General features: G+C 62.4%; 5 protein-coding genes across 5 annotated transcripts; 4 read left to right on the top strand and 1 right to left on the bottom strand.

The window, feature by feature from the left end:
- Nucleotides 1–6: 6 nt before the first annotated feature.
- CHLRE_12g531500v5 (uncharacterized protein) lies at nucleotides 7–4,517 on the top strand. The gene is made up of 10 exons (XM_001692980.2): nucleotides 7–279; nucleotides 351–536; nucleotides 699–855; nucleotides 1,284–1,486; nucleotides 1,680–1,814; nucleotides 2,057–2,161; nucleotides 2,371–2,565; nucleotides 2,771–2,917; nucleotides 3,128–3,253; nucleotides 3,451–4,517. The coding sequence occupies exons 1-10, from the start codon at nucleotides 202–204 to the stop codon at nucleotides 3,691–3,693; spliced, it is 1,575 nt and encodes a 524-aa protein (XP_001693032.1). The 5' UTR covers nucleotides 7–201; the 3' UTR covers nucleotides 3,694–4,517.
- Nucleotides 4,518–7,956: 3,439 nt separating this feature from the next.
- On the top strand, nucleotides 7,957–10,760 carry CHLRE_12g531550v5 (uncharacterized protein). The gene is made up of 8 exons (XM_001692979.2): nucleotides 7,957–8,013; nucleotides 8,090–8,132; nucleotides 8,214–8,293; nucleotides 8,423–8,533; nucleotides 8,789–8,924; nucleotides 9,361–9,646; nucleotides 9,820–9,907; nucleotides 10,178–10,760. Exons 1-8 carry the CDS (start codon nucleotides 8,008–8,010, stop codon nucleotides 10,256–10,258), a joined length of 831 nt encoding a protein of 276 aa, XP_001693031.2. The 5' UTR covers nucleotides 7,957–8,007; the 3' UTR covers nucleotides 10,259–10,760.
- Nucleotides 10,761–10,806: 46 nt separating this feature from the next.
- Nucleotides 10,807–13,201, top strand: CHLRE_12g531600v5 (uncharacterized protein). Its single transcript, XM_043068573.1, has 3 exons — nucleotides 10,807–12,556; nucleotides 12,722–12,789; nucleotides 12,869–13,201. Exon 1 carries the CDS (start codon nucleotides 11,014–11,016, stop codon nucleotides 12,313–12,315), a length of 1,302 nt encoding a protein of 433 aa, XP_042918668.1. The 5' UTR covers nucleotides 10,807–11,013; the 3' UTR covers nucleotides 12,316–12,556; nucleotides 12,722–12,789; nucleotides 12,869–13,201.
- A 19-nt stretch (nucleotides 13,202–13,220) lies between these two features.
- Nucleotides 13,221–14,376, bottom strand: CHLRE_12g531651v5 (uncharacterized protein). The gene is made up of 2 exons (XM_001692866.2): nucleotides 14,070–14,376; nucleotides 13,221–13,962 (listed from the first exon to the last, which is right to left on the bottom strand). Exon 2 carries the CDS (start codon nucleotides 13,858–13,860, stop codon nucleotides 13,510–13,512), a length of 351 nt encoding a protein of 116 aa, XP_001692918.2. The 5' UTR covers nucleotides 13,861–13,962; nucleotides 14,070–14,376; the 3' UTR covers nucleotides 13,221–13,509.
- Nucleotides 14,377–14,529: 153 nt separating this feature from the next.
- On the top strand, nucleotides 14,530–22,128 carry CHLRE_12g531700v5 (uncharacterized protein). The gene is made up of 18 exons (XM_043068574.1): nucleotides 14,530–14,819; nucleotides 14,887–14,974; nucleotides 15,085–15,243; nucleotides 15,469–15,633; nucleotides 15,865–16,101; nucleotides 16,504–16,642; nucleotides 16,971–17,143; nucleotides 17,393–17,455; nucleotides 17,664–17,879; nucleotides 18,066–18,144; nucleotides 18,353–18,594; nucleotides 18,847–18,924; nucleotides 19,132–19,272; nucleotides 19,521–19,657; nucleotides 19,903–20,067; nucleotides 20,408–20,597; nucleotides 20,772–20,944; nucleotides 21,096–22,128. Exons 1-18 carry the CDS (start codon nucleotides 14,671–14,673, stop codon nucleotides 21,193–21,195), a joined length of 2,694 nt encoding a protein of 897 aa, XP_042918669.1. The 5' UTR covers nucleotides 14,530–14,670; the 3' UTR covers nucleotides 21,196–22,128.
- The last annotated feature ends 48 nt before the right edge of the window (nucleotides 22,129–22,176 follow it).

A 22,176-nucleotide genomic window follows, 5' to 3' on the forward strand; every position in this document is an offset into this window, starting at 1 on the left:
TCCTATGAGTATCAACGATTATCATTAGTCGAGGTAGCGTACAAGCCTGCCACCAACATTTTTCTTCCCGCCTCGGCGAACTTGCTTAGAAGCAGGGTATCATGCTTAATGAAGCACACGTTTAGCCACATAAAATGACCTAAGCACGTAACTTGCGCTGGTAGTCGAAACGGTCCCAAAGAGGCCGCGTAGCAAGCCAAAATGCCGAGTCTCGAGCGTCTAATCGCGGAGGTGGAGCCAAATGTTATTACGGAGTCGCTCACGAGAGAATGCATCCAGGTGTGTTGGTCTTGACACCTGCATTTCGTCGGGACATGGTCACGACGGAGACGCTGGCGACGCATCTGCAGATTCAAGGAGGCGAGCCGGACACGGCAGCCAACAAGAAGCGCACAATGCCCTTCCGAGACGTGGAGTGCCTGGCCTTTAGCTTCAAAAACCTGGCGTGCGTTGACAACCTGCGGGGGCTGGACACCCTGACCAAGCTGCAATTGGACAACAACCAGATTACGAAGATTGAGAACCTGGCGCATCTTGTCAGTAGGGGGAGGGAGGACGGGGCGAACATGCCAGGTAGAAGGAGCTCTGGGAGCAGGGGAGGGGACAGCTGACACGCCCCACCTGTTATGGTGAGAGCGCAGACCCGCAGCCCCACACCGCGTAGCGAGCTAGTGACGCTGCGTTCCTTGCCTCCGCAGACCAACCTGACGTGGCTAGACCTGTCCTTCAACAAAATCACCGCCATCAGCGGCCTGGAGACGCTCACAAAGCTGGTCGACTTGTCGCTCTTCAACAACCAGATTGCTAAAATTGAAAACCTTGACACCCTCGTGAACCTCAACGTGCTATCGTTGGGTGAGTGAGGCGTGCGGGTGGCTAGGGAAATGGGAGGCGGTGGCTTGGCATGGCACACAGGGATGGAAGGCGGGCTGGCACACCGCGGCCAGGGGCAGCGACGCCCTATTGCAGACGAGGGCGTCAGGGAGGGCGAGGGTGTCAGCGACGGCGGGGCGGTGTCCGACCAACAAGTAGTCATGTCAACATGGGAAAGCCCGCCGGGGGGGACTGCTTGCCCAAGCAAGCCATAGCACGGCCAGGGTAGTCTGGCGTAGCATGAGACGTGTGTTGCGGCTTGAGGCCCTCGTGATGCTGCCTTGCCCCTGTCAGCGCCTGCACTTGGCCAGGCTACCACAGCTGAAGCCAACTCTGGCCTGCTATTGACTGATGGGATACTCCTTATCGGCCCGCTGCGTTCCCTCGTACCTTGCTTTTCACGCACGCAGGCAACAACCAGCTGAGCCAGCTGGACAACGTGATGTACCTGCGCCAATTCAAGCAGCTGCGCCTGGTCAACCTGGCCGGCAACCCCATCTGCAAAAGCCACGATTACAGGTCCTACGTGCTGTCCCACATCAAGGACCTCATCTACCTCGACTACCGGCGAGTCAACCCTGCGGACGTGCAGGCAGCGCGCGAGCAGCATCAGGTGCGGGGGGGGGGGGCGGCGCTGCACCCTGGGCGCCTGATGACGCTGGGGGTTGGACAACGATGTGGGCGGCGCCCTGGCGGCCGTCAGAGGGCGCAGGGCGGCGCAACGAGGGTTACCAGCAGAGGCCTGCGCACGACCAGACGCCAGTCTCGGGCAGACTGCTGACTGGTTCTCCTCCATGCCCCGGCAGGACGAGATGATTGAGTTGCAGGAGCGCGAGGAGCAGCAGTCGCAGGAGGAGAAGCTGAACGCGGAGCGGGAATCGCACGAGAAGCTGATGAAGCAGGCCAACCTGGAGGGCGTGGAGACCCTCATCGATGACATGGTGAGCTTTTGCCGGGAGGCAGATGAGCGGAATGGCTAACCTCCTCTCTCGGCAAGGGAGAGGCAGGACTGACGGTCGAGGTTTCATTGGATAGGGGCAGCTGGAAAACATTGAACGAACTGAAGTGAATGCACTCCTGCGTGCGAGGCTTCGTTATAAGCCACGGACAACGGTAAACGGGTTGGTGCGCAGCTCCCTGCGATGACACAGTGTGCGGTTGCCGGGTCCTTTTTGCCCTGCAGGTGAAGGAGGACCTCGAGTGGCCGCGGCTGAGCCAGGTGCCCAGCCTACTGGACCCCTGGAATGAGATCCGCGACAAGTTCAACACCTACACAGACGAGTTCAAGGTGGGTGCAGCAGGTCCATGGTAATGTAGCTGACGTGGGCGCGCTCAGAAAATGGCTAAGCGCATTTGCGTGCGCGCATAGTCTGCATACGGTATGCACGGTCGTTAACCTAATCAACAGGGCCTAGCCGTGGCGCGTACTACTTCGGATGCATACACGCCTCATTTCCTGCAACCAAACCCGCACGCCACCACTCCCGGGCTGTACAGGTGGCCATTCTGGAGCAGCACAACAAGAAGAAGGCCGAGTACGAGGAGTGGCTGGGCGTGGTGCGCAGCTACCTGGACGAGAAGGACGCGGAGGCGCGCAAGCTGATTGTGGAATACGAGAAGGCGAAGAAACGCACGGCGCGCGTGGTGGTGGACCAGCCGCTCATGGCGGAGAGCCAGATTGACAACCTCAAGGTGCGGCGGGCACGCGGCGAGCGGGCGTGGCGGGAAGTTGTGATACGGTAGTGCCGTACTGGTGACGGGCTGGAAGCGTGGAGCGGGCGTCGTGGTTGGGGAACGAGTCGCCGGGTGGTTGGGGATTGTGAGTGACGGTGGCATGATGGACGGTGCAGGCCTAGGTAACGCCTTGCTGCCTCCTTTAACGCCCCGGCTCTTGCAGGTCAAATTGATGGCGCTGAAGGACCAGCTGATGGCCATTGAGATGGAGGCGGTGGAGGTGTTGGACGGGCTGGTGCAGGAGTTTGACCGCGCCTACTCGGAGCTGGCGGAGATCAACAAGGGCCAGTACAACGGGTACTTCACGCAGGTGCGGGGAGAAGGGGAAAGGGCGGCTTCAGGGCGTTGGAACAGAGGGCTGTCCTAGCATGGGAGGCCTGCGCTTGGCCCAAACTGCGGCGAGCAGCTAAGAACCGAGAGGATGGGACCGCGCCTTAAGCGCAGAGACGTTGCCTTGCACGCTTGCGTACGTGTCGTGTTTGTGTATGCCACACGTCACGCTGTTGCCCCATCGCTCCAGGTCCGCGATCTGCAAAATTCGTTCTTCAACCAGCTGACGTCGGTGGCCATGACCGTGTTCGAGAAGTACAACCAAGAGAACAGCGACATCGAGAGCCTGCCGGAGGAGGCGCGGACTCTGCTGCAGGTGAGTCGTGCTGTCGCACTGCCCGTGCGTACTGGGCGGTATCCAGGGTGCCCATCGTGAATGCCCATCGCACATGACGATAACCAAGACGCCGTGATAGTCCCTAGACGCAAACCCATCATTGCTTCGTCCTGACCCGCCGCCCCTCGCCTGCCTCTCCCTTTGTCCATGGCCCCACACTTCGCGTCACCCCACAGGACAAGGACAGCCTGATGAACGCGCTGCAGGCCAGCCACGACGCGCACATGGGCAAGATTGACTCCCTGGAGGATCGCTTAGTCAGCAACGAGCTGCGCAGCGCTAACGACCTCACCTCCTCGAACGCCACGTGGGCCACCAAGCGTAACCGCGATCGCATCTCTGAGATCATCAACTACCTGGAGCGGAACGTGCTCGAGCTGGAGGAGCTGGCGGGCGAGGAGGAGGGCGGCGAGATGTGAGGGACTGGGGGCTGAGCGGGCGTGCAGGACGACGTGTGCGTGATAGTGGGAGGCCAGCATCTGCTCTGGTAGCCGACGATGGTCAGGAAAGACAGGACGGCGATGAGACAATGTGGAAGCAGAGAAGTGTGGACAGGGGTGGTGCAGCCAGCAAGGCCGGAAAGCGGACATTCAAGCAGTCGCAGACATTTAAGTGCTCGGATGGCACTCGTACGGAAGGCGGACGGGCACAGCAGTTGGTCGGTGATACGGCGGATGTCGCGTGTGCCACGATTGGCAGCTGAAGCGGGCGGTGCCGGTACGAACTTTGGCGCGGTGGCCGGGGCCCTGGGACTGGCGGTGGCGGATCGCCGGCGCCGGACCAGGTGGTGGCCGCGGCCCTGGGCATGGCACGTGGGCATGGCGGCGGCGGTACAGGTCCCAATGGCAGCGGCGCGGGCGCAGGGCCTGGTGGCGGACATGCGCATGTGCGAAGAGGAGCGGGCAAGGCCACGCGGAGCCGCCGCGGAGCAGCGTCGGTGCGCACCCTGAGAAGTGCGCGGGTGTTTGCTTAGCTGTCATTGGTGAGCTGCCCGCAGAAGAGTAGAACGTGTGGATGGCAACAGTATGAGTTGTGCGCCTCTCTTTGAAACCTTAGCCTTGAGGCGGCAGACCGTAGACGTGGCGTGGGGCTGTGAGCAAGGGCTTTGGTCTTGGTCTAGTCCAGCTTTTCCGGTGTCATGGGGTGCCCTTGTCACCACTCGTGTCTGTCCCCTGGCCCTCGCATGAATGGGGCTACAAATGGTACAAGAAGGGACAGTCCGACCAGAAACAATCTCACAATCTCGGTCCAAAGTGTTGTCCGCCAATGCGCACACGAGTCCTGGCCCAGGCTAAGCCCGCCCGAGCCCCAGAGCCACATAATACCCTGGATTAAGGCCAATGGAGGATGGGGGTTACAAGCCGCCTTTTTCTTAAAATAGTGGTTTCAAAGGAGGAGGAGTGGGAAAGGCACAGCACCACACGGGCTCGCAACCTACAACACGAGCAACGGAGCAAGCAGAACGCCAGGTGACGCCAGGGACCACCACACCAGCCACGGAAACCCTCTGGGGCAAAGCAAGGGCAGACCGGGCCTCCCAAAACAGGCGAAGGCCTACACACAGCCGCATGCCCCTGCGGAGCAACACGCCAACACGGAGGTGCGGAGAGGATGCTCCTAGCCGTCAGCCGTGTATGCAGCAGCGCTACAGCGCTAGCCAGCCCCCCTTGCCTCCCGTTCTTGCCTAACCAGCATTGGCGCATCGTCTCTGTCCCGACCGACCTGTGCCCCTCCCCTGGATGGCAATGTGGATGCCTCGCCGTGGGCCGCGCCGCGCGGCGCCCACGGTCTACCGTATACCTGTGTGTGCTAACTGGATCTCGTCTTTGCAGCCTTGCCTTAGCTAGCCCACAGCCCTGCTGGCTGCTGCATGTCCTCTGGTCGTGGGTTTCGGGCTGCATGCAATAAACTTCCCCGGGGCTCCTGAGGCGCATGCATCGTTATATTACAGCCCTGCACATGGTCGCAGCCAAACTGCTGACGGTGAAGCTATCTATCTCGCATGATTTCGCCTGTCGCACGCAACTTCGCGCCCCCACACTAGCATTGCGCCGGCCCCGGTTCACTGCCTGTGCTTCCCGCACCGTATAAATCAGGGAGAACCTCCCCTGGTGTTTATCCCCTGGCCCCACATGAATGGGGTTATCAGCCGCCTTTGCACGCCCTCTGATCACGTAGCCGCGCATGTGGCATCGCTAGCCAGCTGCCTGTTCCCATGTGCCTGCCCGTCCTTGCTGCCTTGGCCCTGGCAGACCCTCCCACCACATACCGCCACGTCCGACTGTTAAGCACAAGCACAGCCAGCAATCAACCAAACAGCAGCAAATCCTCTACCTACAACACTCCTCACTGCTGCGGCTTACCACATACTGTGCGGTGCTTTGCTCGCCAGCAAAGACCCGAACTAGACACCGGCCGGCCTCAACCTGCGCCGCTTCTTGGGCGGCGCCGAGCTCTCCCCCTCCACGTAAACACCAGCAGCATACACACAAACCCACGCACAGCGGGTGCGCACACATTCTGTTTCCCTTGCACACACACGCAAACACACACACACACACACACACACACGAAGGCAGGATACCCGCGTCAGGAAGGGATTGAGAAATCCCGGTGGGTTGTGGATGACTGTGTGACTCGTAACCTCAGCCCCTTAGATGTTCTGTAAGTTTACCCGCTCCGCGCCGTAGCTCACGGGGTAGTGAAGTTGTCATCCTCGGCAGAGTCACAGCAGCCACCACACAACTGTTTGGTGATGCCAAGTCATGCAAGTGCATGCTTCATGTGGAGTGTTGGGCCTCACATTGAAGACTGAAATTATTTTGGTCATCTTACGGGCGGTGTTGTGCCCGCATACCTCCACTACTTTGGTACATCATCGGCCAAGGCACATCGATGCACAGTGCTGCAATGCAGGCATGCTAGTCTGTATGTCGCAAGCTCTAATTCGCCCGCAATCAGCAGTCATACGGACGACTCAAAAGCTGCACCAGATCTAGGCCACCGGGCGTCATGCCGGCACCACCCGAACATGGTGCAGGCGGTGATGCCAAACGGCCCAAACAGATCTCTGTGAACCCCATACACACTACACGCCAACCTAACACACGCACCTTGTCATCTCAACATCCACACATACACGCACGCAGCGGTCATACCCAATTCACACGTTACAAAGCATGCATTGTCTCGATTGTGGACCTCAGGCAGCCAGTTCTCCTCATTAAATCGGACGGTAATTCCATATTTAATAATTTTAATCATCACCGGTCCATCGAGATTGCATGCATGATGGTATGCGGATGCGTGCATGTTGATGAGCATGGGCAGGTGTTGCACACGCGTAAAGATGCCTCAGGACTTCTTAGAGGGTTATTGTCTCATCAGGCCCTTGCGGACTCTGTGGATTGACAGAAAAATTTCATCATCGGCAGGTTCATGTGAGGGCGCGGTGCAATCCATACTCGTGAAGCGGACATGCATGTGCAGTAATGCAATGCGACATTAGAAATGAGGACACTACTTGGCACCGAATTGGATCACTGGTGAGAGACCCCGTCAGTTTCCTATGAGTGCCAGCAATCGTTGTGCCCATCGCCCTTAGACAGGTGTGGTCAAAGCTGCCGTGGCAACTACCACAGCCGTGGCAAGGGGGGGCATGTACTCACGTGCAAACATCATGCAAAAGAGATGTCGAAGGCTGTTGACCCAGCCAGGCAGTACAAAGCCATGCTGAAACACTAAGCCTCCTGCGGGAACCCAGCAGCTGTGGCACACGTCTTTGGGACGCACTAATCCACAGGAAGGACTGCCGCCCGGGGTTGGAGAGTGTGCGTGGGATGCAAGTGCAACGACAGGAAGTATGCCAGGAGACAGGTCAGCACGGTACCTACGGAGAGGAGAAGGCGCGAGCTGGTTTTAATTCTGGCTGGTTCGCTGTGCGCTCCCTCTGACACCCGGTGCACACCACGACAGCACACCGGGTAACGCCTAAGAGAGCAGGATGCAGAACGTGTGTGCGGTGCGTGCAGGGTCGACGAACGGCACCGGCGGCGGCCAGAGAGGACGTTGTTGGCTCAGTGGTGGCGATAGTGATTCGATTCCGTGCCAAGGTTATTCCTCATTGATTATCAGTAGAGGGAACCCGGTATATCCTCATTGCCAGGTCTCTCTTAGTGTCACTTCTGTGCCGCCATGCCGGAAAGCCGTCACCAGCGGGCGCTGCGAGGGCCGGAGCCTCTCGTCGAAGCGGTACGCCACAGCCTTACTTACCTGTTACAGCTCGCACTGCAGGGCAGCGGTGAACGCATGCCCGGAGGCAGCCGAGAGTGGCGGCGCATGGGGGCACAGCCTCCGCTCCTTCTGGCAGCGCAGGGGCTCCAGCAGCTTCATAGTCTTGCATCCAGCGAGCACGCCATGGATAATGGGCGGCCGTGGAGCGAATAGCACGCGAGGCAAAAACCAAGCGAAAGCAGTTCTTTGGTTGTGCAGGTGCAGGCATAGGCAAACCAGGGCAAGGAAACTGAGACGACTATATGTAGGCAGAGGTGCAAGGGTATGCTTATCAAGAGGGCCCGAGCCCTTCAAGTAGGCGGCGGAAGCGGCGGATTGCACGACCCATTCCGCCGCGGGCTCCCGCAGCGATTCGCAGCTTTCCAGCACAGCTCGTTCCTTCCGAAGATAGATAGAACGACCCACGTTCTAGGCACATTTTTACAAGACCGCAAGTCAAAATGGCGGTGAGCTCCAGTTCTTTCCGCGCTGATTAAGGAGAACAGGCAGTTTGACTGATCCAATTCTTTGTTTATCTTGTAGGACGAGGTCGAGCAAGTTGCTGAGGGCGTGAAGGAGCTTGAAGGTGCGACAAAGTATAGGCGTCGGCGGACGCTCTGTAATAGGCTGACAAGACATGCTAACGGGAGATGCTTGGCCCTTGTAGTGGACGACAACGATGAGCTGAGCCTGGACCTGGGCAAGAAGAAGAAAAAGAAGAAGAAGGAGCTCGTGCTCGGGGATCTGGTGCGCTGGGTGCCGGGCGCGGGGTTTACCAGTGGCAATTGCATATTTGCTGGCAATACAGTGCTGGATCGTGGATGATGCCGATGGCGTGGCCGGGGTCTCTGACACTGGTCCTTGGCCTGTGCGTAGGGCGAGGGCGGCGATGCCCCTGCGGCACCCGCGCCGGCCCCGGAGGCTGACGACGGCATGGAGATGTCCCTGGACCTGGACCTGAGCAAGAAGAAGAAGAAAAAGAAGAAGGTGTGTGCAGCGTGGGTAGCAGCACCGAAGGGTGGCGAGTGTGGGGCAGGGGACCACTGCGGGATAGGCAGGCACACCGTGGAGGCACACTTATAGGCACGTGCCGGTTTGGCCCAACTGGAAGTGCACCTTGCACCAAGCCGGCAAAACATCTGCGCGTCAGTTGCCGTGTCTCTCTCTCTCTCTCTCTCTCTCTCTCTCTCTCTCTGCGGAATGGAACGCCAAAGCATTTGCCTGACGCGCGTTCACGTGCAGACCCGCCAAGAGGAGGCGGACTTCGAGGAGGGCGAGGAGGCAGGAGCGGGCCCCGCCGATGACGGTGGCGAGAAGAGCGCGGGGAAGTTCCCCTGGTCGGGCACTGACCGTGACTACGACTACGAGGAGCTGCTGGGTGAGTAGCGAGTGGGGTGCTGTGGACCAGCGTGTTAGGGTGGCGGCACACGCGTTGTTGACGGGCGGAATGCACGGTTGGACGGAAGGCGGTGGAAGATACGCACGACTCCGGGGAGACTGAGGTCGCGTGTTAGTCAGGGCGGGTTGGGAAGGGCACACAAGCCCACCAGTGCATCGTAGTTGGGCACTGAGCGGGCGCACGCGCGGGATACAGCGATGAGTGGCGACTGCACGCCCTGGCGCGGAGGTGGAGCGTCAAAAACTTGGTTGAGCAGCTGCAAATATGAGGCACCGCTGCGATGGAAGCAGAGCCGCGCCTGTGCCTGGCGAAGGGCCGCACCATTCCACGCACGCCATCACCGTACCACACCGCCTCAGATCCCGGCCCCCGCCCGTCCCTTCGACCAACCTTGTACTTTACCCCTCCCCCACAGAGCGCGTGTTCGGCATCCTGCGCGAGAAGAACCCTGAGCTGACCGGCGAGCGCCGCCGCACGGTGCTCAAGCCGCCGCAGGTGGCGCGCGAAGGCACCAAGAAGACGGTGTTCACCAACTTCATGGACCTGTGCAAGGCCATGAACCGCCAGCACGAGCACGTGTCCCAGTACCTGCTGGCGGAGCTGGGTACCTCCGGCAACCTGGACGGCCAGCAGCGGCTGATCGTCAAGGGCCGCTTCCTGCCCAAGTCCTTCGAGACGGTGCTGCGCCGCTACGTGAACGAGTGAGTGCCGTCCCAGATGGTGCTGTGGGCCTTCGGAGGAAGGGGCGGAAGGGTAGGGAAGGGGAAAGGCTTGCGGGCGCGGCTTCACTGGAGTTAAGGCCCATGCGTGCATTTGGATGCATTTGGATCGTGCTAAGACTGACCGTGTGCGCACCTGTCGGGCTTGAATGCAGGTACGTGCTGTGCCCCGGCTGCAAGAGCGTGGACACGCTCCTAGATAAAGACAGCGCCACGCGTCTGATGCACCTGCGCTGCCAACAGGTTGGTGCACGGGTGGCATACGGCGGGGGAGGGGGGCTGGCGTGCGCGGGGCAACCTGCTTCGGCCATTTCCTGATATGGAAGGCCTGCAGAAGTGCAAAGTTGGTTTAGCGCGTGCGCGTGTCACATGCATACATGGGCCCTGTTTGGGCACCAGGGGCGACAGGGGGTCTTTCCTGTCCTCGACTGACCTGTTATAGTGTCCTTGCGTATATGCATGTCGCGATGCACTGAGCATTGACCTCTTCTTGTCTTTGCTGCCTGCTCGCAGTGCGGTGCGTCCAGGACGGTGCAGGCCATCAAGGCCGGTTTCGTGGCGCGTGTCACCAAGCGTGTGGCGGACGCCAAGTAAAGCGGCGGTGGGCGGCGCTGGGCTGGCAGGAGGATGTCTGTGTCGTGTTATGGGGTCGTGAAGCACGCGGCGTGTGTGCAGGGTACTCAAAACAACTAGCAGGTGTGCACAGTCAGGTTGCGGCGTGTTATGATACGCAAGGAAAGCGGGAGCCTCTTTGTATGGGCTCATGAGGTGGAAGTTGCACTGACAAACGAAGGTTACCATTAAATTGGATTTAACGTTGACGAGGATGAGGCTGGACGCCAAATGATGAGTCGACGGGGACTCGGTAGGTAGGCTTGGGTTTCACAGGGCCCCCATGCGCCCACACGCAGAAGTGGTCATGTCGAACGGCATGCAACAACATGGTGTTACATGCTGGTACCGATATGTGAGGCAGCTCAGTTGCGCATTCACGTAATGACAACAAGATGCAGCGATATCGCCCAAGCAAGGCTCCAATTTACAAGCGCTTCAGTCGCTGGACACCTCGGCATCTCCTAGCCACAGTAATCGCACTCTTGATATTTAGCTTGATCTTGGTTCATTGGTGGAGGCCATCGGGCCCGCGGGCAGCCATCGCAAGCGCAATGCTTGAGCTGTCGCGTGCATCGGAACCTTCCCGCAGCCTCAATGGTCATGAGCTGTGCACTAGTAGTCACTGGGGACACGATGGGCGTAGAACTCCTCTTGAGGAGGCCCTGGCGGTGGCGCACAGCAGCGGGTACGTCGTGCCTTGCCTCGGCCCCGACCCCATCCATGAGACGCAGGGGATGAACAACTCTGTGTGCGGCAACGGTGGTTGCATCATCGCCTCCAACTTGCACAACTCTGCGGAAGTGCTCCCGAGCATGATAGTGCAACTGGCGCGCCTGGCGCACGTCCTGGGGCCAGCCAACATCCTCGTGTCCGTTTACGAGAGCGGCAGCACCGACGCCACCCGGGACTGGCTTGACTTACTTCGCGGCGTGCTCGGCGCGCTGTCCGTGCGCCACGTCATCACCAGCCAAGGCAGCCTGACTCGATCCAGGGGCCAGGACCGAATCGCCTTCCTGGCCAGCGTGCGCCAGGCTGCGGTGGACCAGGCCGCCGCGGCATGCGCCTCCAGCCGCTTCAGCCGCAGTGCTGGTGCCTGCTCCGCCTCGCGCCTGGTATTCATCAACGACGTCTTCTTCGCCGCAGCCGATGTCGTACGGCTGTTGCAGTATGGCGTCAATACGGGTGGGGACGCAGCAGACGGCAGTGGGTACGACGTGGCGTGCGGTATGGACTTCGAGCCCATCCTGGCCGACCTGCCGCCGGCGAGGCAGCGGGACGCCATGACGTCGCACCTGCAGCGCACCTGGGGCCTAGCCGAGCCCACCGCCGCCCGCCTTTCCACCTGGCCGCTGGCCTTCCGCTACTGGAAGAAGGCCTACCGCCGCGCGCCCTCGCTGCTGCGCTCCCTTCCGCTGCTGTTCTACGACATTTGGGTGGCGCGGGACCTCACGGGCGCCCGGCTGCACCGCGCCGCGCCCTACGTCGCCCACGCCGCCAGCGCCAAACGGCTGCGTGCGGGGCTGCCAACCGAGGTGTACTGCTGCTGGAACGGGCTGGTGGCGCTGGCGGCAGAGCCGCTGCTGCCCGGGCGCAGCGGCGGCAGCGTTAGGTTCCGGGCCGGTGACGTGGCGGTGGGCGAGTGTGCCGCCAGCGAGTGCAGCCTGCTGTGTGATGACCTGCGGCGGCTTGGGCGCGGCGCGGCGGTCATGGACCCGGGGGTGCGAGTGACATACCGGCGGGTGGCGGCGGAGCGGCTGTTCGCCAGCAGGGAAGGAACGGATGGAGCTAGCGTTGACGCTGGCAGCAGTACCATTAGCGGAGCTGCCGATGATGACTACACGGGGATTGAGATAAACAGCCGCGAGGAGTGGAGCGCAGGAGTGCTTGCGGACCTGGCGGCGTGGCGGCGGCAGCACGTGAGCGCCGACGTGCCGCGCAGCGTGGAGTGCTGTGGCCTGAGGCCCGGCAGCGAGGGAGTGGACTTTGAGCACGGTTGCAGCCGCGTCCCGGCGCCGCGCGGCCCGGCCGCGCCCTGAGGCGGAGCTCTCGGACACTGTCATGCTGGCACCATACCAGGTGGCATGTGCAGGGGCGAGGCAGGGGGCGTCAGACGCAGCGTCGCGTGCTTTGGAGTTCGTGCGCAAACGGGATGACAGCTGCAGGCAGCAGGCGTGCGCTCTGCTTGCAGCGCGAGTGAGTGAGGCACGTGCACGCGACCGCGCTGGCCATGTGCGTTAACACGTGAGGCCCTTCTGCACGGGGCTGTTGTGCCGCTTGGTGAGTTGGTTGAGGCGCGTGACTGCTGTGGTCAGTAGGCGGGAATGCAGTGCTGGCCGCCTTAATGCAGCCCGGCGTATCCATGCCCGCTTTGAGGCCGCTTTAAGGCAGCCCGGCGCATCCATAGCTTAAGCATGTAACTGTGGGCATGTGCAAACCCCGCAGGTGACGCCGGTGCAGCAGCAGCGCTGTGTGTTATGGTGGGCCTCTGGAGTCCGGTGCGGCCATCCACGGTAAGGCGGGCCTGGCTCCGACACAGGTGCATAGCTACACTGTCAACATCTCACAATTGCTCCCCCTCCGCTCCCGCAGGCCCCGGCAGGACGCCTGACGTTGAATCCGACGATTCTGGCACAGAATGGATGCAAGATACTGGCGCTGGCGTAGGCAGCATTCTTTGTACAAGGTGTTCACGAGCGGCTCAGGACTGGGGCACACAGTAGCTGGCTTCGTGGTGTGGCTTCGGTTAGGGGATTGTGAAAGCCCATCCGGGCGTAAACCATGCGGTAGTTGCAACGGCGTAGCTGTGAGGCCGCCGCTTTGAGGACGACGGAGGACGTCGCCGCCAGGCCCTATCCAGCTCCACGTTCCAGACCTGTACCCCCAGCACTGATGTGCGACTCCGCCTTTTAGTAATGCCTTCAGCAGCTCTCCGCGGCCGCGCTCAGCGTTTGCATTTCTCCAGCCATATAGTGCCCAGCAGTCAGCACCAGGTCACCAGCATCACCCCTCAGCAGGCCCTCAGGCCCACTTTCTAGCGGTCCCCTGTCCCCGTCAGGTACTGGCCCTACTCGGGCTACTCGCTCAGTCGCTCCTGCACTCAGGTTCCCCTCACAAAGGGCTTACTCCGCTAAGTTACTAATATAAACTCGTGGCGCACCGACACTCGTGGCGCACCGATATTTTGCAGCCAAGGCATTCAGCGCACTGCCTCGTACGGTTGCACCTAAGAGCTACATCGCCTTATCCTCTGCTTCACAGGCAGCCGCCTCACGCAACAGCTCCGCCTGCATGCCTGCACCGCCACCTGCCGCCCCCACTCCCGGCTCCTCCCCTGGCCGCAGCTCGCCAGCATCCTCTGCATCACTGCCGCTGACGCTGCTGCTGTCCTTACCCCCTCTCCCCGGGGATTTCCCCGGGGCTTTCCCTGCTGCCGTCGCCTTGGCAGCAGCCGGCACCTTATTGCGCCCGCTCTTGGCCTGATGGTGGTTTTTCCACAGCCCGCCATAGCGGTAGTGCGGCTTGCTGGCGCTGCCGTCCACGGCGCCACCACTGGCGGCCATCCAGCACTTGCCGCACGCCATGTGCCACGTGCCGCTGGCGTCCACCTGGCAGCGCACTAGCAGGTCTCGGCTGCGGCTGCACAGGCTGCAGGGCTTGCGGCCCTTTTCGGGGTCCCCTAGGCCCTGCGCGTCATGACAGGGTGAAACGGTAACCTACTAGTGCGCCTCTGCTCCGCGTCCTCTAAAAGGCGTGTGCCCCAACTTCCCACTTGCCATGAGGCCTGCCCCACCTGGCGCTCATCCCGCTTAGCTGCCTTGGAAGCTTTCAGGGCCGCCTTGCGCTCTGCTCGCTCCTCCTCCGTCTCGTTCCTACGCCCCATGTTGACGTGTGTGTGGCGCCGCGGTCGTGCGCCACAGTAACGTGCGGGTGTGGCAGCGTGCGACGCTGCACCCAAGCTCTGCGCCTGATAGGCCGCTCCTCTGCCCACCAGGTTAATTTGCTGTGCCGTAAGACCCGCGATGGCACGCATATAGTCAAGCGTCGGAATCGAATGGCAGCTCTGGAGTTGTGGTCCCGGCGGGTCAGCCTGCACGAGCTCTCAGAAATCAGTATAACACAGCATTCCATGTACGATTTAATGTTGCCTGAAGCAGAAGGAGGCCAAGGAGCGCATGGAATTTTGCATGCAGCGGTGCATTGAGAGTCGAGAAGCGTGCATCCCCTACACAAAAAATGCTGGAGGGCTGCAAATCCTGCCGTCGCTCATAGTGGTTGTATTCGAGCGAACGGCGCTCGGAACCGGCAGGGTTTTGTCCTTCCAACATTCGCACCTCCAGGGCCTTGGCCCAGCGGTCTAGTGTCTTGGTGTGGGGCTCGCTCCTAGGAGCGCCATGTCCGGCACCGAGTCCCAAAGCAGGACTTTGCTCCTAGTGTCAGCGGGAGCGGTGCTGGGCGGTGCTATTGCGTTTGGAGCAGCATTTGGATTGGCTCATGCTTATAGCAAGCGCCTGGATGCTTTGGAGGAGCAGAAGAAGGGCAGGTGCGTCCACGAAACCCCAATTGTGGTTTATGCTTTCGGGCCAACCGTCCCCGCTTGCCGCTTGCAGTGTCGGGGCACTGCCGACGCCGCCTCAATCGGCACCTGCAGCTATGATTGCGCGCAAACCCGAACCACAGCTGGTGCAGCCCTACCCGGTGAGTGCGCATGGCGCGCAACTGAGCAGCCTCACCGCGAGCTTGAAACGAACACTGCGTGCCTGCTTTGGCAAGCGTAAGCGCAAAACTGCACGTGCACATGCCTGCAGGTCAACGGCAGCGGTCTCAACGGCGGGCTTGTGCAGCCGGTGCCGATGGGCCTGGCACCCGCGCCAAAGCCGCTGCACATGCACGCGCCGGTGCAGGCGGTGCAGGCTGCAGAACACGCGATCATGTCGCCGCGCGTGGCGCACGTCCGCGCTGCTCGGGTATGCGGGGGCCCGGTTCACGGGGGGCGGGGGCCGGGCTGGCCGTGTGCTGCAACGCCGCGCAACACTGTCAACTTGCGGGGACCGCGGGTGGCAGCGGGTGGGGCTGCTGCGCAAGGCCCCGAAGGCAGCGCACGGCCCACAGCACACGCCGCCCCGTACTGGCACTAACCCGTCCTCCCCCATCCCCAACCCCCCAAACCACCGGCACCCAATCCCGCGCAGCCGCATGATGCCATGGCGCCGTACAGTCCGTACCCTGGGCAGGCGGGTGAGGCCAGCGGCAGCGGCCGGCCGTCCATGGGCGACGCGCAGCTGGTGGAGGGCGAGTCGCCGCGGCAGCCGGGGCTGCCGGTGCGCGCACGCGGCCCGCACGAGCCGCATCACTCGGTGAGCCGCCGGGGCACACCGGCCTCTAGCAATGGGATGTGTGTCCTCGCCTGAGGGACTTGGCGGGGGGCGGGAGATGTAGTGGGTGTGCCGGCGGGGGTGGGGCCTCGGCAGGGTCCGCTGTAGTGCCTTTGGCTGCTGGCACTGTGATACGTAGCCCTTACACCACCTTCCACTCAACATCCTCTCTCCCCTGCTGCGCACAACCCTCCCGCACTCCCATTGCATCAGCGCCCGCTGAGTGGCGGCGGCGGCGTGGGTGCCGGCGCCAGCGGAGTCGGCAACCACCACGGCGCCGGCGCCACCGGCCGCAAGGCCTCGCCTGTGCCTGGCGCCACCTCCACCGCTGCCGCAGCCCAGGACCGCGCCCAGAAGGCGGCTCTGGACATGATGATGGCGGCCACGGGCGGCGGCATGAGCGGACTGGCCAAGCCAGTGGGGGCGGCGGGCGCGGTCACGAGCGAGAAGGTGTGTGGAGGGAGTCCGGGGGGATGAAGGGCTGCGGAGGCATAGGGCCGGGCGCTGCTAGGCTAGAGCGCAGGGCGGGGGCCAGGCTTGCGAGCACGGGCGGGGAGCTTGGGGATTTGCACCGCCCAGTATCCGAAACAAGCTTCTGGAGAGCGGGGGGATTGTGGCCGACTGTCAGGCGGGGAGCGGGGAAGGGGGGCGTGCTGCGGCTAGTCAGGGACCTGGGCAGAGGACGGCGGGCGCGTCCAAGGACGGCGGGCGCGTCCAAGCGCAAATGCGTTGGGTGTGTACGTGCTGCCTCCGTGCGCTGACGCCTCAACTGCGCCTGCATCAGCTCCCACCGCCTTACCCGTGCTGCCCCCCTGCCTGCCTGCGCCTTTGCCGCCCTGCCTTCCGGTCCAGGTCCTGGACCCCAGCACCAACGACGAGTACAGCCGCGTGATCACTCCGGAGACGGCCATGACGGACGAGGTGGAGGACGTGTGCGCCATGCTGGTGGAATGCCTGGAGCTGCGCAAGCACTGGCTGTTCAGGCCGGCGCGTGAGTGGCGCGGCGGGCGGCGGGGCGGGGCTGGATAGGCCAGGGTGGGGCGAGGCGGAGTGGGGTGGGATGGGGTGAAGCGGCGGCACTGGGGGTGCGGGCGGAGGGAGAACCAGGGCGGTGCGGGCAGGTGTGGGTGCGGTGGGGAGGTCAGTGTGATGAGGGAGGGGGAGGGTTGAGGGAATGGGGAAGCAAGAGGCACGGTCATGGAGGTGCGGGTCGCATATGCCGATGCGCGTGACTGCAGCAGACAGGCGGCTACAAACGCAAGCAGCGACCCTGCTGGCGCCTCACTGCACGGCCGCTGTCACAACCCCCAACCCCGCAGTGTCGCCTGAGGCGAGGCGCCACGAGCCGGAGGCGGCGGTGCCGTCCGACATCGACCCGCAGCCCTTCCAGTACAGCCCGCAGCCGCCCTCGGGCCACTCCTTCCGCATGGTGGAGGGCGTGATGCAGGTGTTCAGCCCAGACGACCGCGGCTTTAACAACAACCTGTTCCCGGTGAGGAGCGCGGGAGGGAGGTAGACGAAACCGGGAGGCGGCGCCAGGGCTGGGCGGGTTATCATTCCCAAGCCCAACCGAATTTAGGCTTGTGGGGGCCAAATGAGTAGCGGCAAGGCCACAGTGATTCTTGGTTCAGGCGCTGCAAGACTCCGCTGGCCGCGCGGCGCTGCCTGTCGGGTGAAGCGGGGTGGGTACGCCGGCGCCCGTCTGAGCTCCCCCACTTTTGTGCTGCCCTGTGGGCTGCAGGTGCCGGGCACGGCCGCCGAGTTCTTCACCGACATGCACCGCATCCTGCGATACGCCTCGTCGGTGGGTGCCAGCACGCAGCCAGCCCCAGGACTGCCACGCATGCTCTTGGGTTTTATCGGCCTCAACGATTAGACTGTGGTGCAACGCGCCTGGAATCCCGCCCATTTGCCTCCTGCAGCATTCCCTACCTCAACGCACCACCACCACACCACCACCACCACTAACACCTTCGTCTCTGCGGTGCTACTTGTCCAAACCCATCCCGCAGGGCCCGGTCAAGTCGTTCTGCCACCACCGGCTGATGCTTCTGGAGCAGAAGTTCAACCTGCACGTGATGCTCAACAGCGACAAGGAGTTCCGGGCGCAGAAGGCCGCGCCGCACCGCGACTTCTACAACGTGCGCAAGGTGGACACGCACATCCACCACAGCGCCTGCATGCACCAGAAGCACCTGCTGCGCTTCATCAAGTCCAAGCTGCGCAAGGTGACTGCGTGCGGCCGCGGGGAGAGGGCGTGCCTGGTGCGGGGCCCTTGCGGGTCCCGGTGCACGGGGACGGGCGCGTGAACGGGGCGTGTTTGACGATGTTGTGCGGTATTTAGGTTGCTAGGTTGCCTGCTTGCGCCGGGAACAGCACCGCTGTGCCAACCATTTTGGCGCCGCGCTCCGCAGGAGCCTGATGAGGTGGTGATCTTCCGCGACGGCAAGTACCTGACGCTGAAGGAGGTGTTCGAGAGCCTCAAGCTCACCGGTGAGAGAGTGGGTGCGACAGTAGGTGTGGGCGGCTGGTGGGACTCGGGGCGGGTGGATTCAGCGCCTGTGGGTCTCGTCGTACTGCAGCTGTGGGTGTCCTGCGCTCGAGCCTCGAGGGGTCCAAAACCGCTACCCCAACGGCTGGTGATGGACTATGCATGAAGGACTCCACGAATATGCACACACATGCTACGCTTTGCATGCAGGCTACGACCTGAACGTGGACACGCTGGACATGCACGCGGACAAGAACACCTTCCACCGCTTCGACAAGTTCAACCTCAAGTACAACCCGTGCGGCCAGTCGCGGCTGCGCGAGATCTTCATCAAGCAGGACAACCTGATCCACGGCCGCTTCCTGGCGGAGCTGACCAAGGAGGTGTTCGAGGACCTGGAGTCCAGCAAGTACCAGCACGCCGAGATGCGCATCTCCGTGTACGGCCGCAAGGTGGGGCGGGGGGGCGGATGCGGTGGTCGCCAGGTTGTACCGAGGCCGAAACGCAGGACCCAGAAGAGGAACTAGAAGCGCGAAGCTGGGGGCGGGGTGGGGGTGGTGGGAGATGGACTGGGCTAGCATGTCAGCGCCGCACTCTCGCACATGGGGGCTGGGGATGGGCTGGGCTAGCATGTCAGCGCGCAATATGGCACAGGTTTTCATATGTGCTGCCCGCCTTGGCGTGTGCCCGCACCTCTCCGGCAGGCCATGGAGTGGGACATCCTGGCGGCCTGGGTGGTCAGCTTCCAGCTGCACTCGGACAACAACGTCTGGCTCATCCAGGTGCGGCGATGGAGCGATTGTGTTTCGGGGGAAAGGGGTGACAACACTGGCAGCGGTTGACGGCGTGTACCGTTATTTGTGGCAACGGGAACCCCGGGACCTCGGGTGCAGGCAGCGCAGCACATTCTGCACTGGAGACCTAGCCCCGGCCTGACCGTGCTTACCAGTAACTGCCACCGCCTCCGCGCCTTCGCCTCCTTGCCGCAGATCCCGCGCCTGTACAACGTGTACAAGGAGACGGGCGTGATCGAGAACTTCCAGCAGATGCTGGACAACATATTCGAGCCGCTGTTCGAGGTGACCGCCGACCCCTCCACACATCCGCAGCTGCACGTGCTGCTCAAGCACGTGAGTGGCTACTGGCTACCCCTGGCGGAAAGGGGGATGGCTGGGCAGGCCTGTGGTTGTAGGGTGCTTCTGCAGCGCCGGAGGGGCCCACTGGTTTCACCTCTTTTACATTTCCCTAAGCCGCGCCCACGTCTTCCTCCGAAGCTGCTTCTTCTTACTTGCGACCAACCATCATCACGCTCGCTCAAAATACAACCCGTCTAACCCGTAAACACGTCTGGACGTCGCACCCGCTCACAAATAAACAGGTGGTGGGCTTCGACATGGTGGACGACGAGTCCAAGCCCGAGCGCCGCCCCACCAAGCACTCGGAGCCGCCGGAGCGCTGGAACACCAAGCACAACTGCGCGTACGCCTACTACGCCTACTACATCTACGCCAACCTGTGAGCCCGCACGCTTGTTGCACAGCGCCACGCACAGACCATTGCACTGGTGACTCACACTGCCGCTGCAAAGCAGGCCCTTCAGGAGGCCTATCAGCGCGTCCGTCCATTCCAGCGTCCTCCGTGTGGTCCCCACGAACCTGCGGCTTCGTATGCCCCCAACATTGCTTTCTCCTAACTAGCCATGCCCTGGACCCCTCCAACATTCCCACTCACTCCGCCTGGCACCCGCTGCCCGGACACAGGTATGTGCTGAACAAGTTCCGCGAGAGCCGCGGCCTCAACACCTTCACCTTCCGCCCCCACGCGGGCGAGGCGGGCGACATCGACCACCTGGTGGCGGGCTTCATGCTGTGCGAGAACATCGCGCACGGCATCAACCTGCGCAAGAACCCCTGCGTGCAGTACCTGTGAGTGATGGCCCAAGTCATATGGGAGGCCAGCAGCCACGGATCCGTGGGAGCTTCCACTGCACTGGGTTGTTGAACACCGTCACGGAGAGGATGGGGCACTGACGGGCTACAAGAGGAGGCAGGGATAGGGGAAGGTGGCAGGGGAAGAGGATTGCGGATGCGCAGCACTGTGGTATACCAGCACGGCACACCGCCTCCTTGCTAGTGGCTACCTGCATGCCCTTCCCTCCTACTGGACCTCGCCGCACCACTACTTCCGCCCCCGCTCACATCCACCCGCCCCTCGCGCCCCTCCCGCCCCTCCCGCCCCTCCGCCCGCTCCCTTGCCGCCGCGCAGCTACTACCTGGCCCAGATCGGCCTGTGCATGAGCCCGCTGTCCAACAACAGCCTGTTCCTGGACTACCACCGCAACCCCTTCCCGCTGTTCTTCGCGCGCGGGCTGTCCGTCAGCCTGTCCACCGACGACCCGGTCATGATCCACCTCACCAAGGAGCCGCTGGTGGAGGAGTACAGCGTGGCGGCGCAGGTGAGGAGGCGGCGGCAGGGGGCGGGGGTGGGTGTGTGGTGGGCGGGTTGGGGCGGTGTGTTGTGGGGTACCGTAAGTGGTGTGTGGAAGGCGTGAGTCAGGGATGCGCTTTGCCCTCGGCAGCTGTGTGCCAAGGGCGTTCACTGGTCCTGGTGGTGGGACTGCCGGCTGCAGGTGTTCAAGATGAGCAGCGCGGACCTGTGCGAGATCGCGCGCAACGGCGTGCTGCACAGCGGCTTCCCGCACGCCTGCAAGAAGCACTGGGTGGCGGAGGAGTACTGGCGGCCGGGGCCGGAGGGCAACGACATCCACAAGACCAACGTGCCCAACCTGCGCCTGCGCTTCCGGTGCGTGACTGCGGCACCTGTCTGGCACTAGTGCTTGCAGCAGGCTGTGCGCGTAGAGCCCTTCGTGGAGCGTTTACGTGGTCACAACGCCGGTGTGATGGCTGCATGTTTGTCTATGGCCGACCCGCTCCATCCTCCCCTGCCCATGCAGGCACGAGACCTACTGCGACGAGATGCGGCAGGTACTGCACGGCGCGGTGGCGCACCAGGCGCGCAAGGCCGCGCAGCTGATGCGCGCCGCGCAGGAGTGAAGGAGCGCCGGCCGCGTGCGGGAGGACGCAGAGGTGGGGAGGACGGGGTCCGCAGCGCACGGCGAGGGCGGTGATGAAAGTGGATGTTGCGTGCTGCGGCAGCGCGCTGGGTTGCATGAGGGCACACCTCGTCGACGGCACTGGTGTGTTTAAGCTCACGCACGGTGAGGGCGCGGTGCAAGAGCGGCGGTTTGGTTGCACTGTATGACGGACACGGCTTGTGAATACTGAACTGCGAGCTGGGCTAATAGTTCTGGCTGTAGGTTCTGGGCGCCGGGATGCGACCCGTGGATGCGACCCAAGGGAACAACTAGGCGAGCTCTCAGGCGGGGTGGGCTGCCATACTGACTGCAAGACGGGTATGTATTCGCAGACTGTACTGTTGCGGAGTGCTTCTGCTTGTTTGGTTGGCGTTATGGCATGGCTGCAGTGGGGGCTGCTGGTGCTGGTGGTGTTCGACAATCGACATTCAGGCAGGATGAGGCCTAGTACTGGCGGCAGGCTCACGGGTATGCAAGCCAGTGCTTTCTGGGGCATGAAATGGTGGACGACGCCACGAGATTCTTGTCTCTTGACGTGCAGGGATGCTATAATCGCCCTGTAATGCTACTGGTCTGCAGTTGCGGCCATGTGGATGCGGCATACCGTATGACGAGTTAGGTTGTATGGAAAGGGAGGCCGCGGCAACGGGGTGACCCCACGGGTGGCCCATCACAGTGGCCCGCCCTGTGCGGAACACGTGTAGCACCCCTGGCGGAGTGAGTGACGCTGGATGGCTGACTTGTACAACATCACACAGTCCTTGCATTTCCGCAGTGCGTGCGTGCGTGAGAAAGAAAGCTCGGACGGTGCGCTCGAGGGGGCCTGTGGCTGGTGCCCCACGGCGGTGATGAGCATGCCCCCCCCCCTGATTGTCTGTAAACGGACATTGTATCGTCGCCGAGCGCCCCAAAACAGACCCAGCATGAATACTTATGACAA

Source organism: Chlamydomonas reinhardtii, chromosome 12 (genome assembly GCF_000002595.2).
Source record: "Chlamydomonas reinhardtii strain CC-503 cw92 mt+ chromosome 12, whole genome shotgun sequence".
NCBI lineage: Eukaryota > Viridiplantae > Chlorophyta > Chlorophyceae > Chlamydomonadales > Chlamydomonadaceae > Chlamydomonas > Chlamydomonas reinhardtii.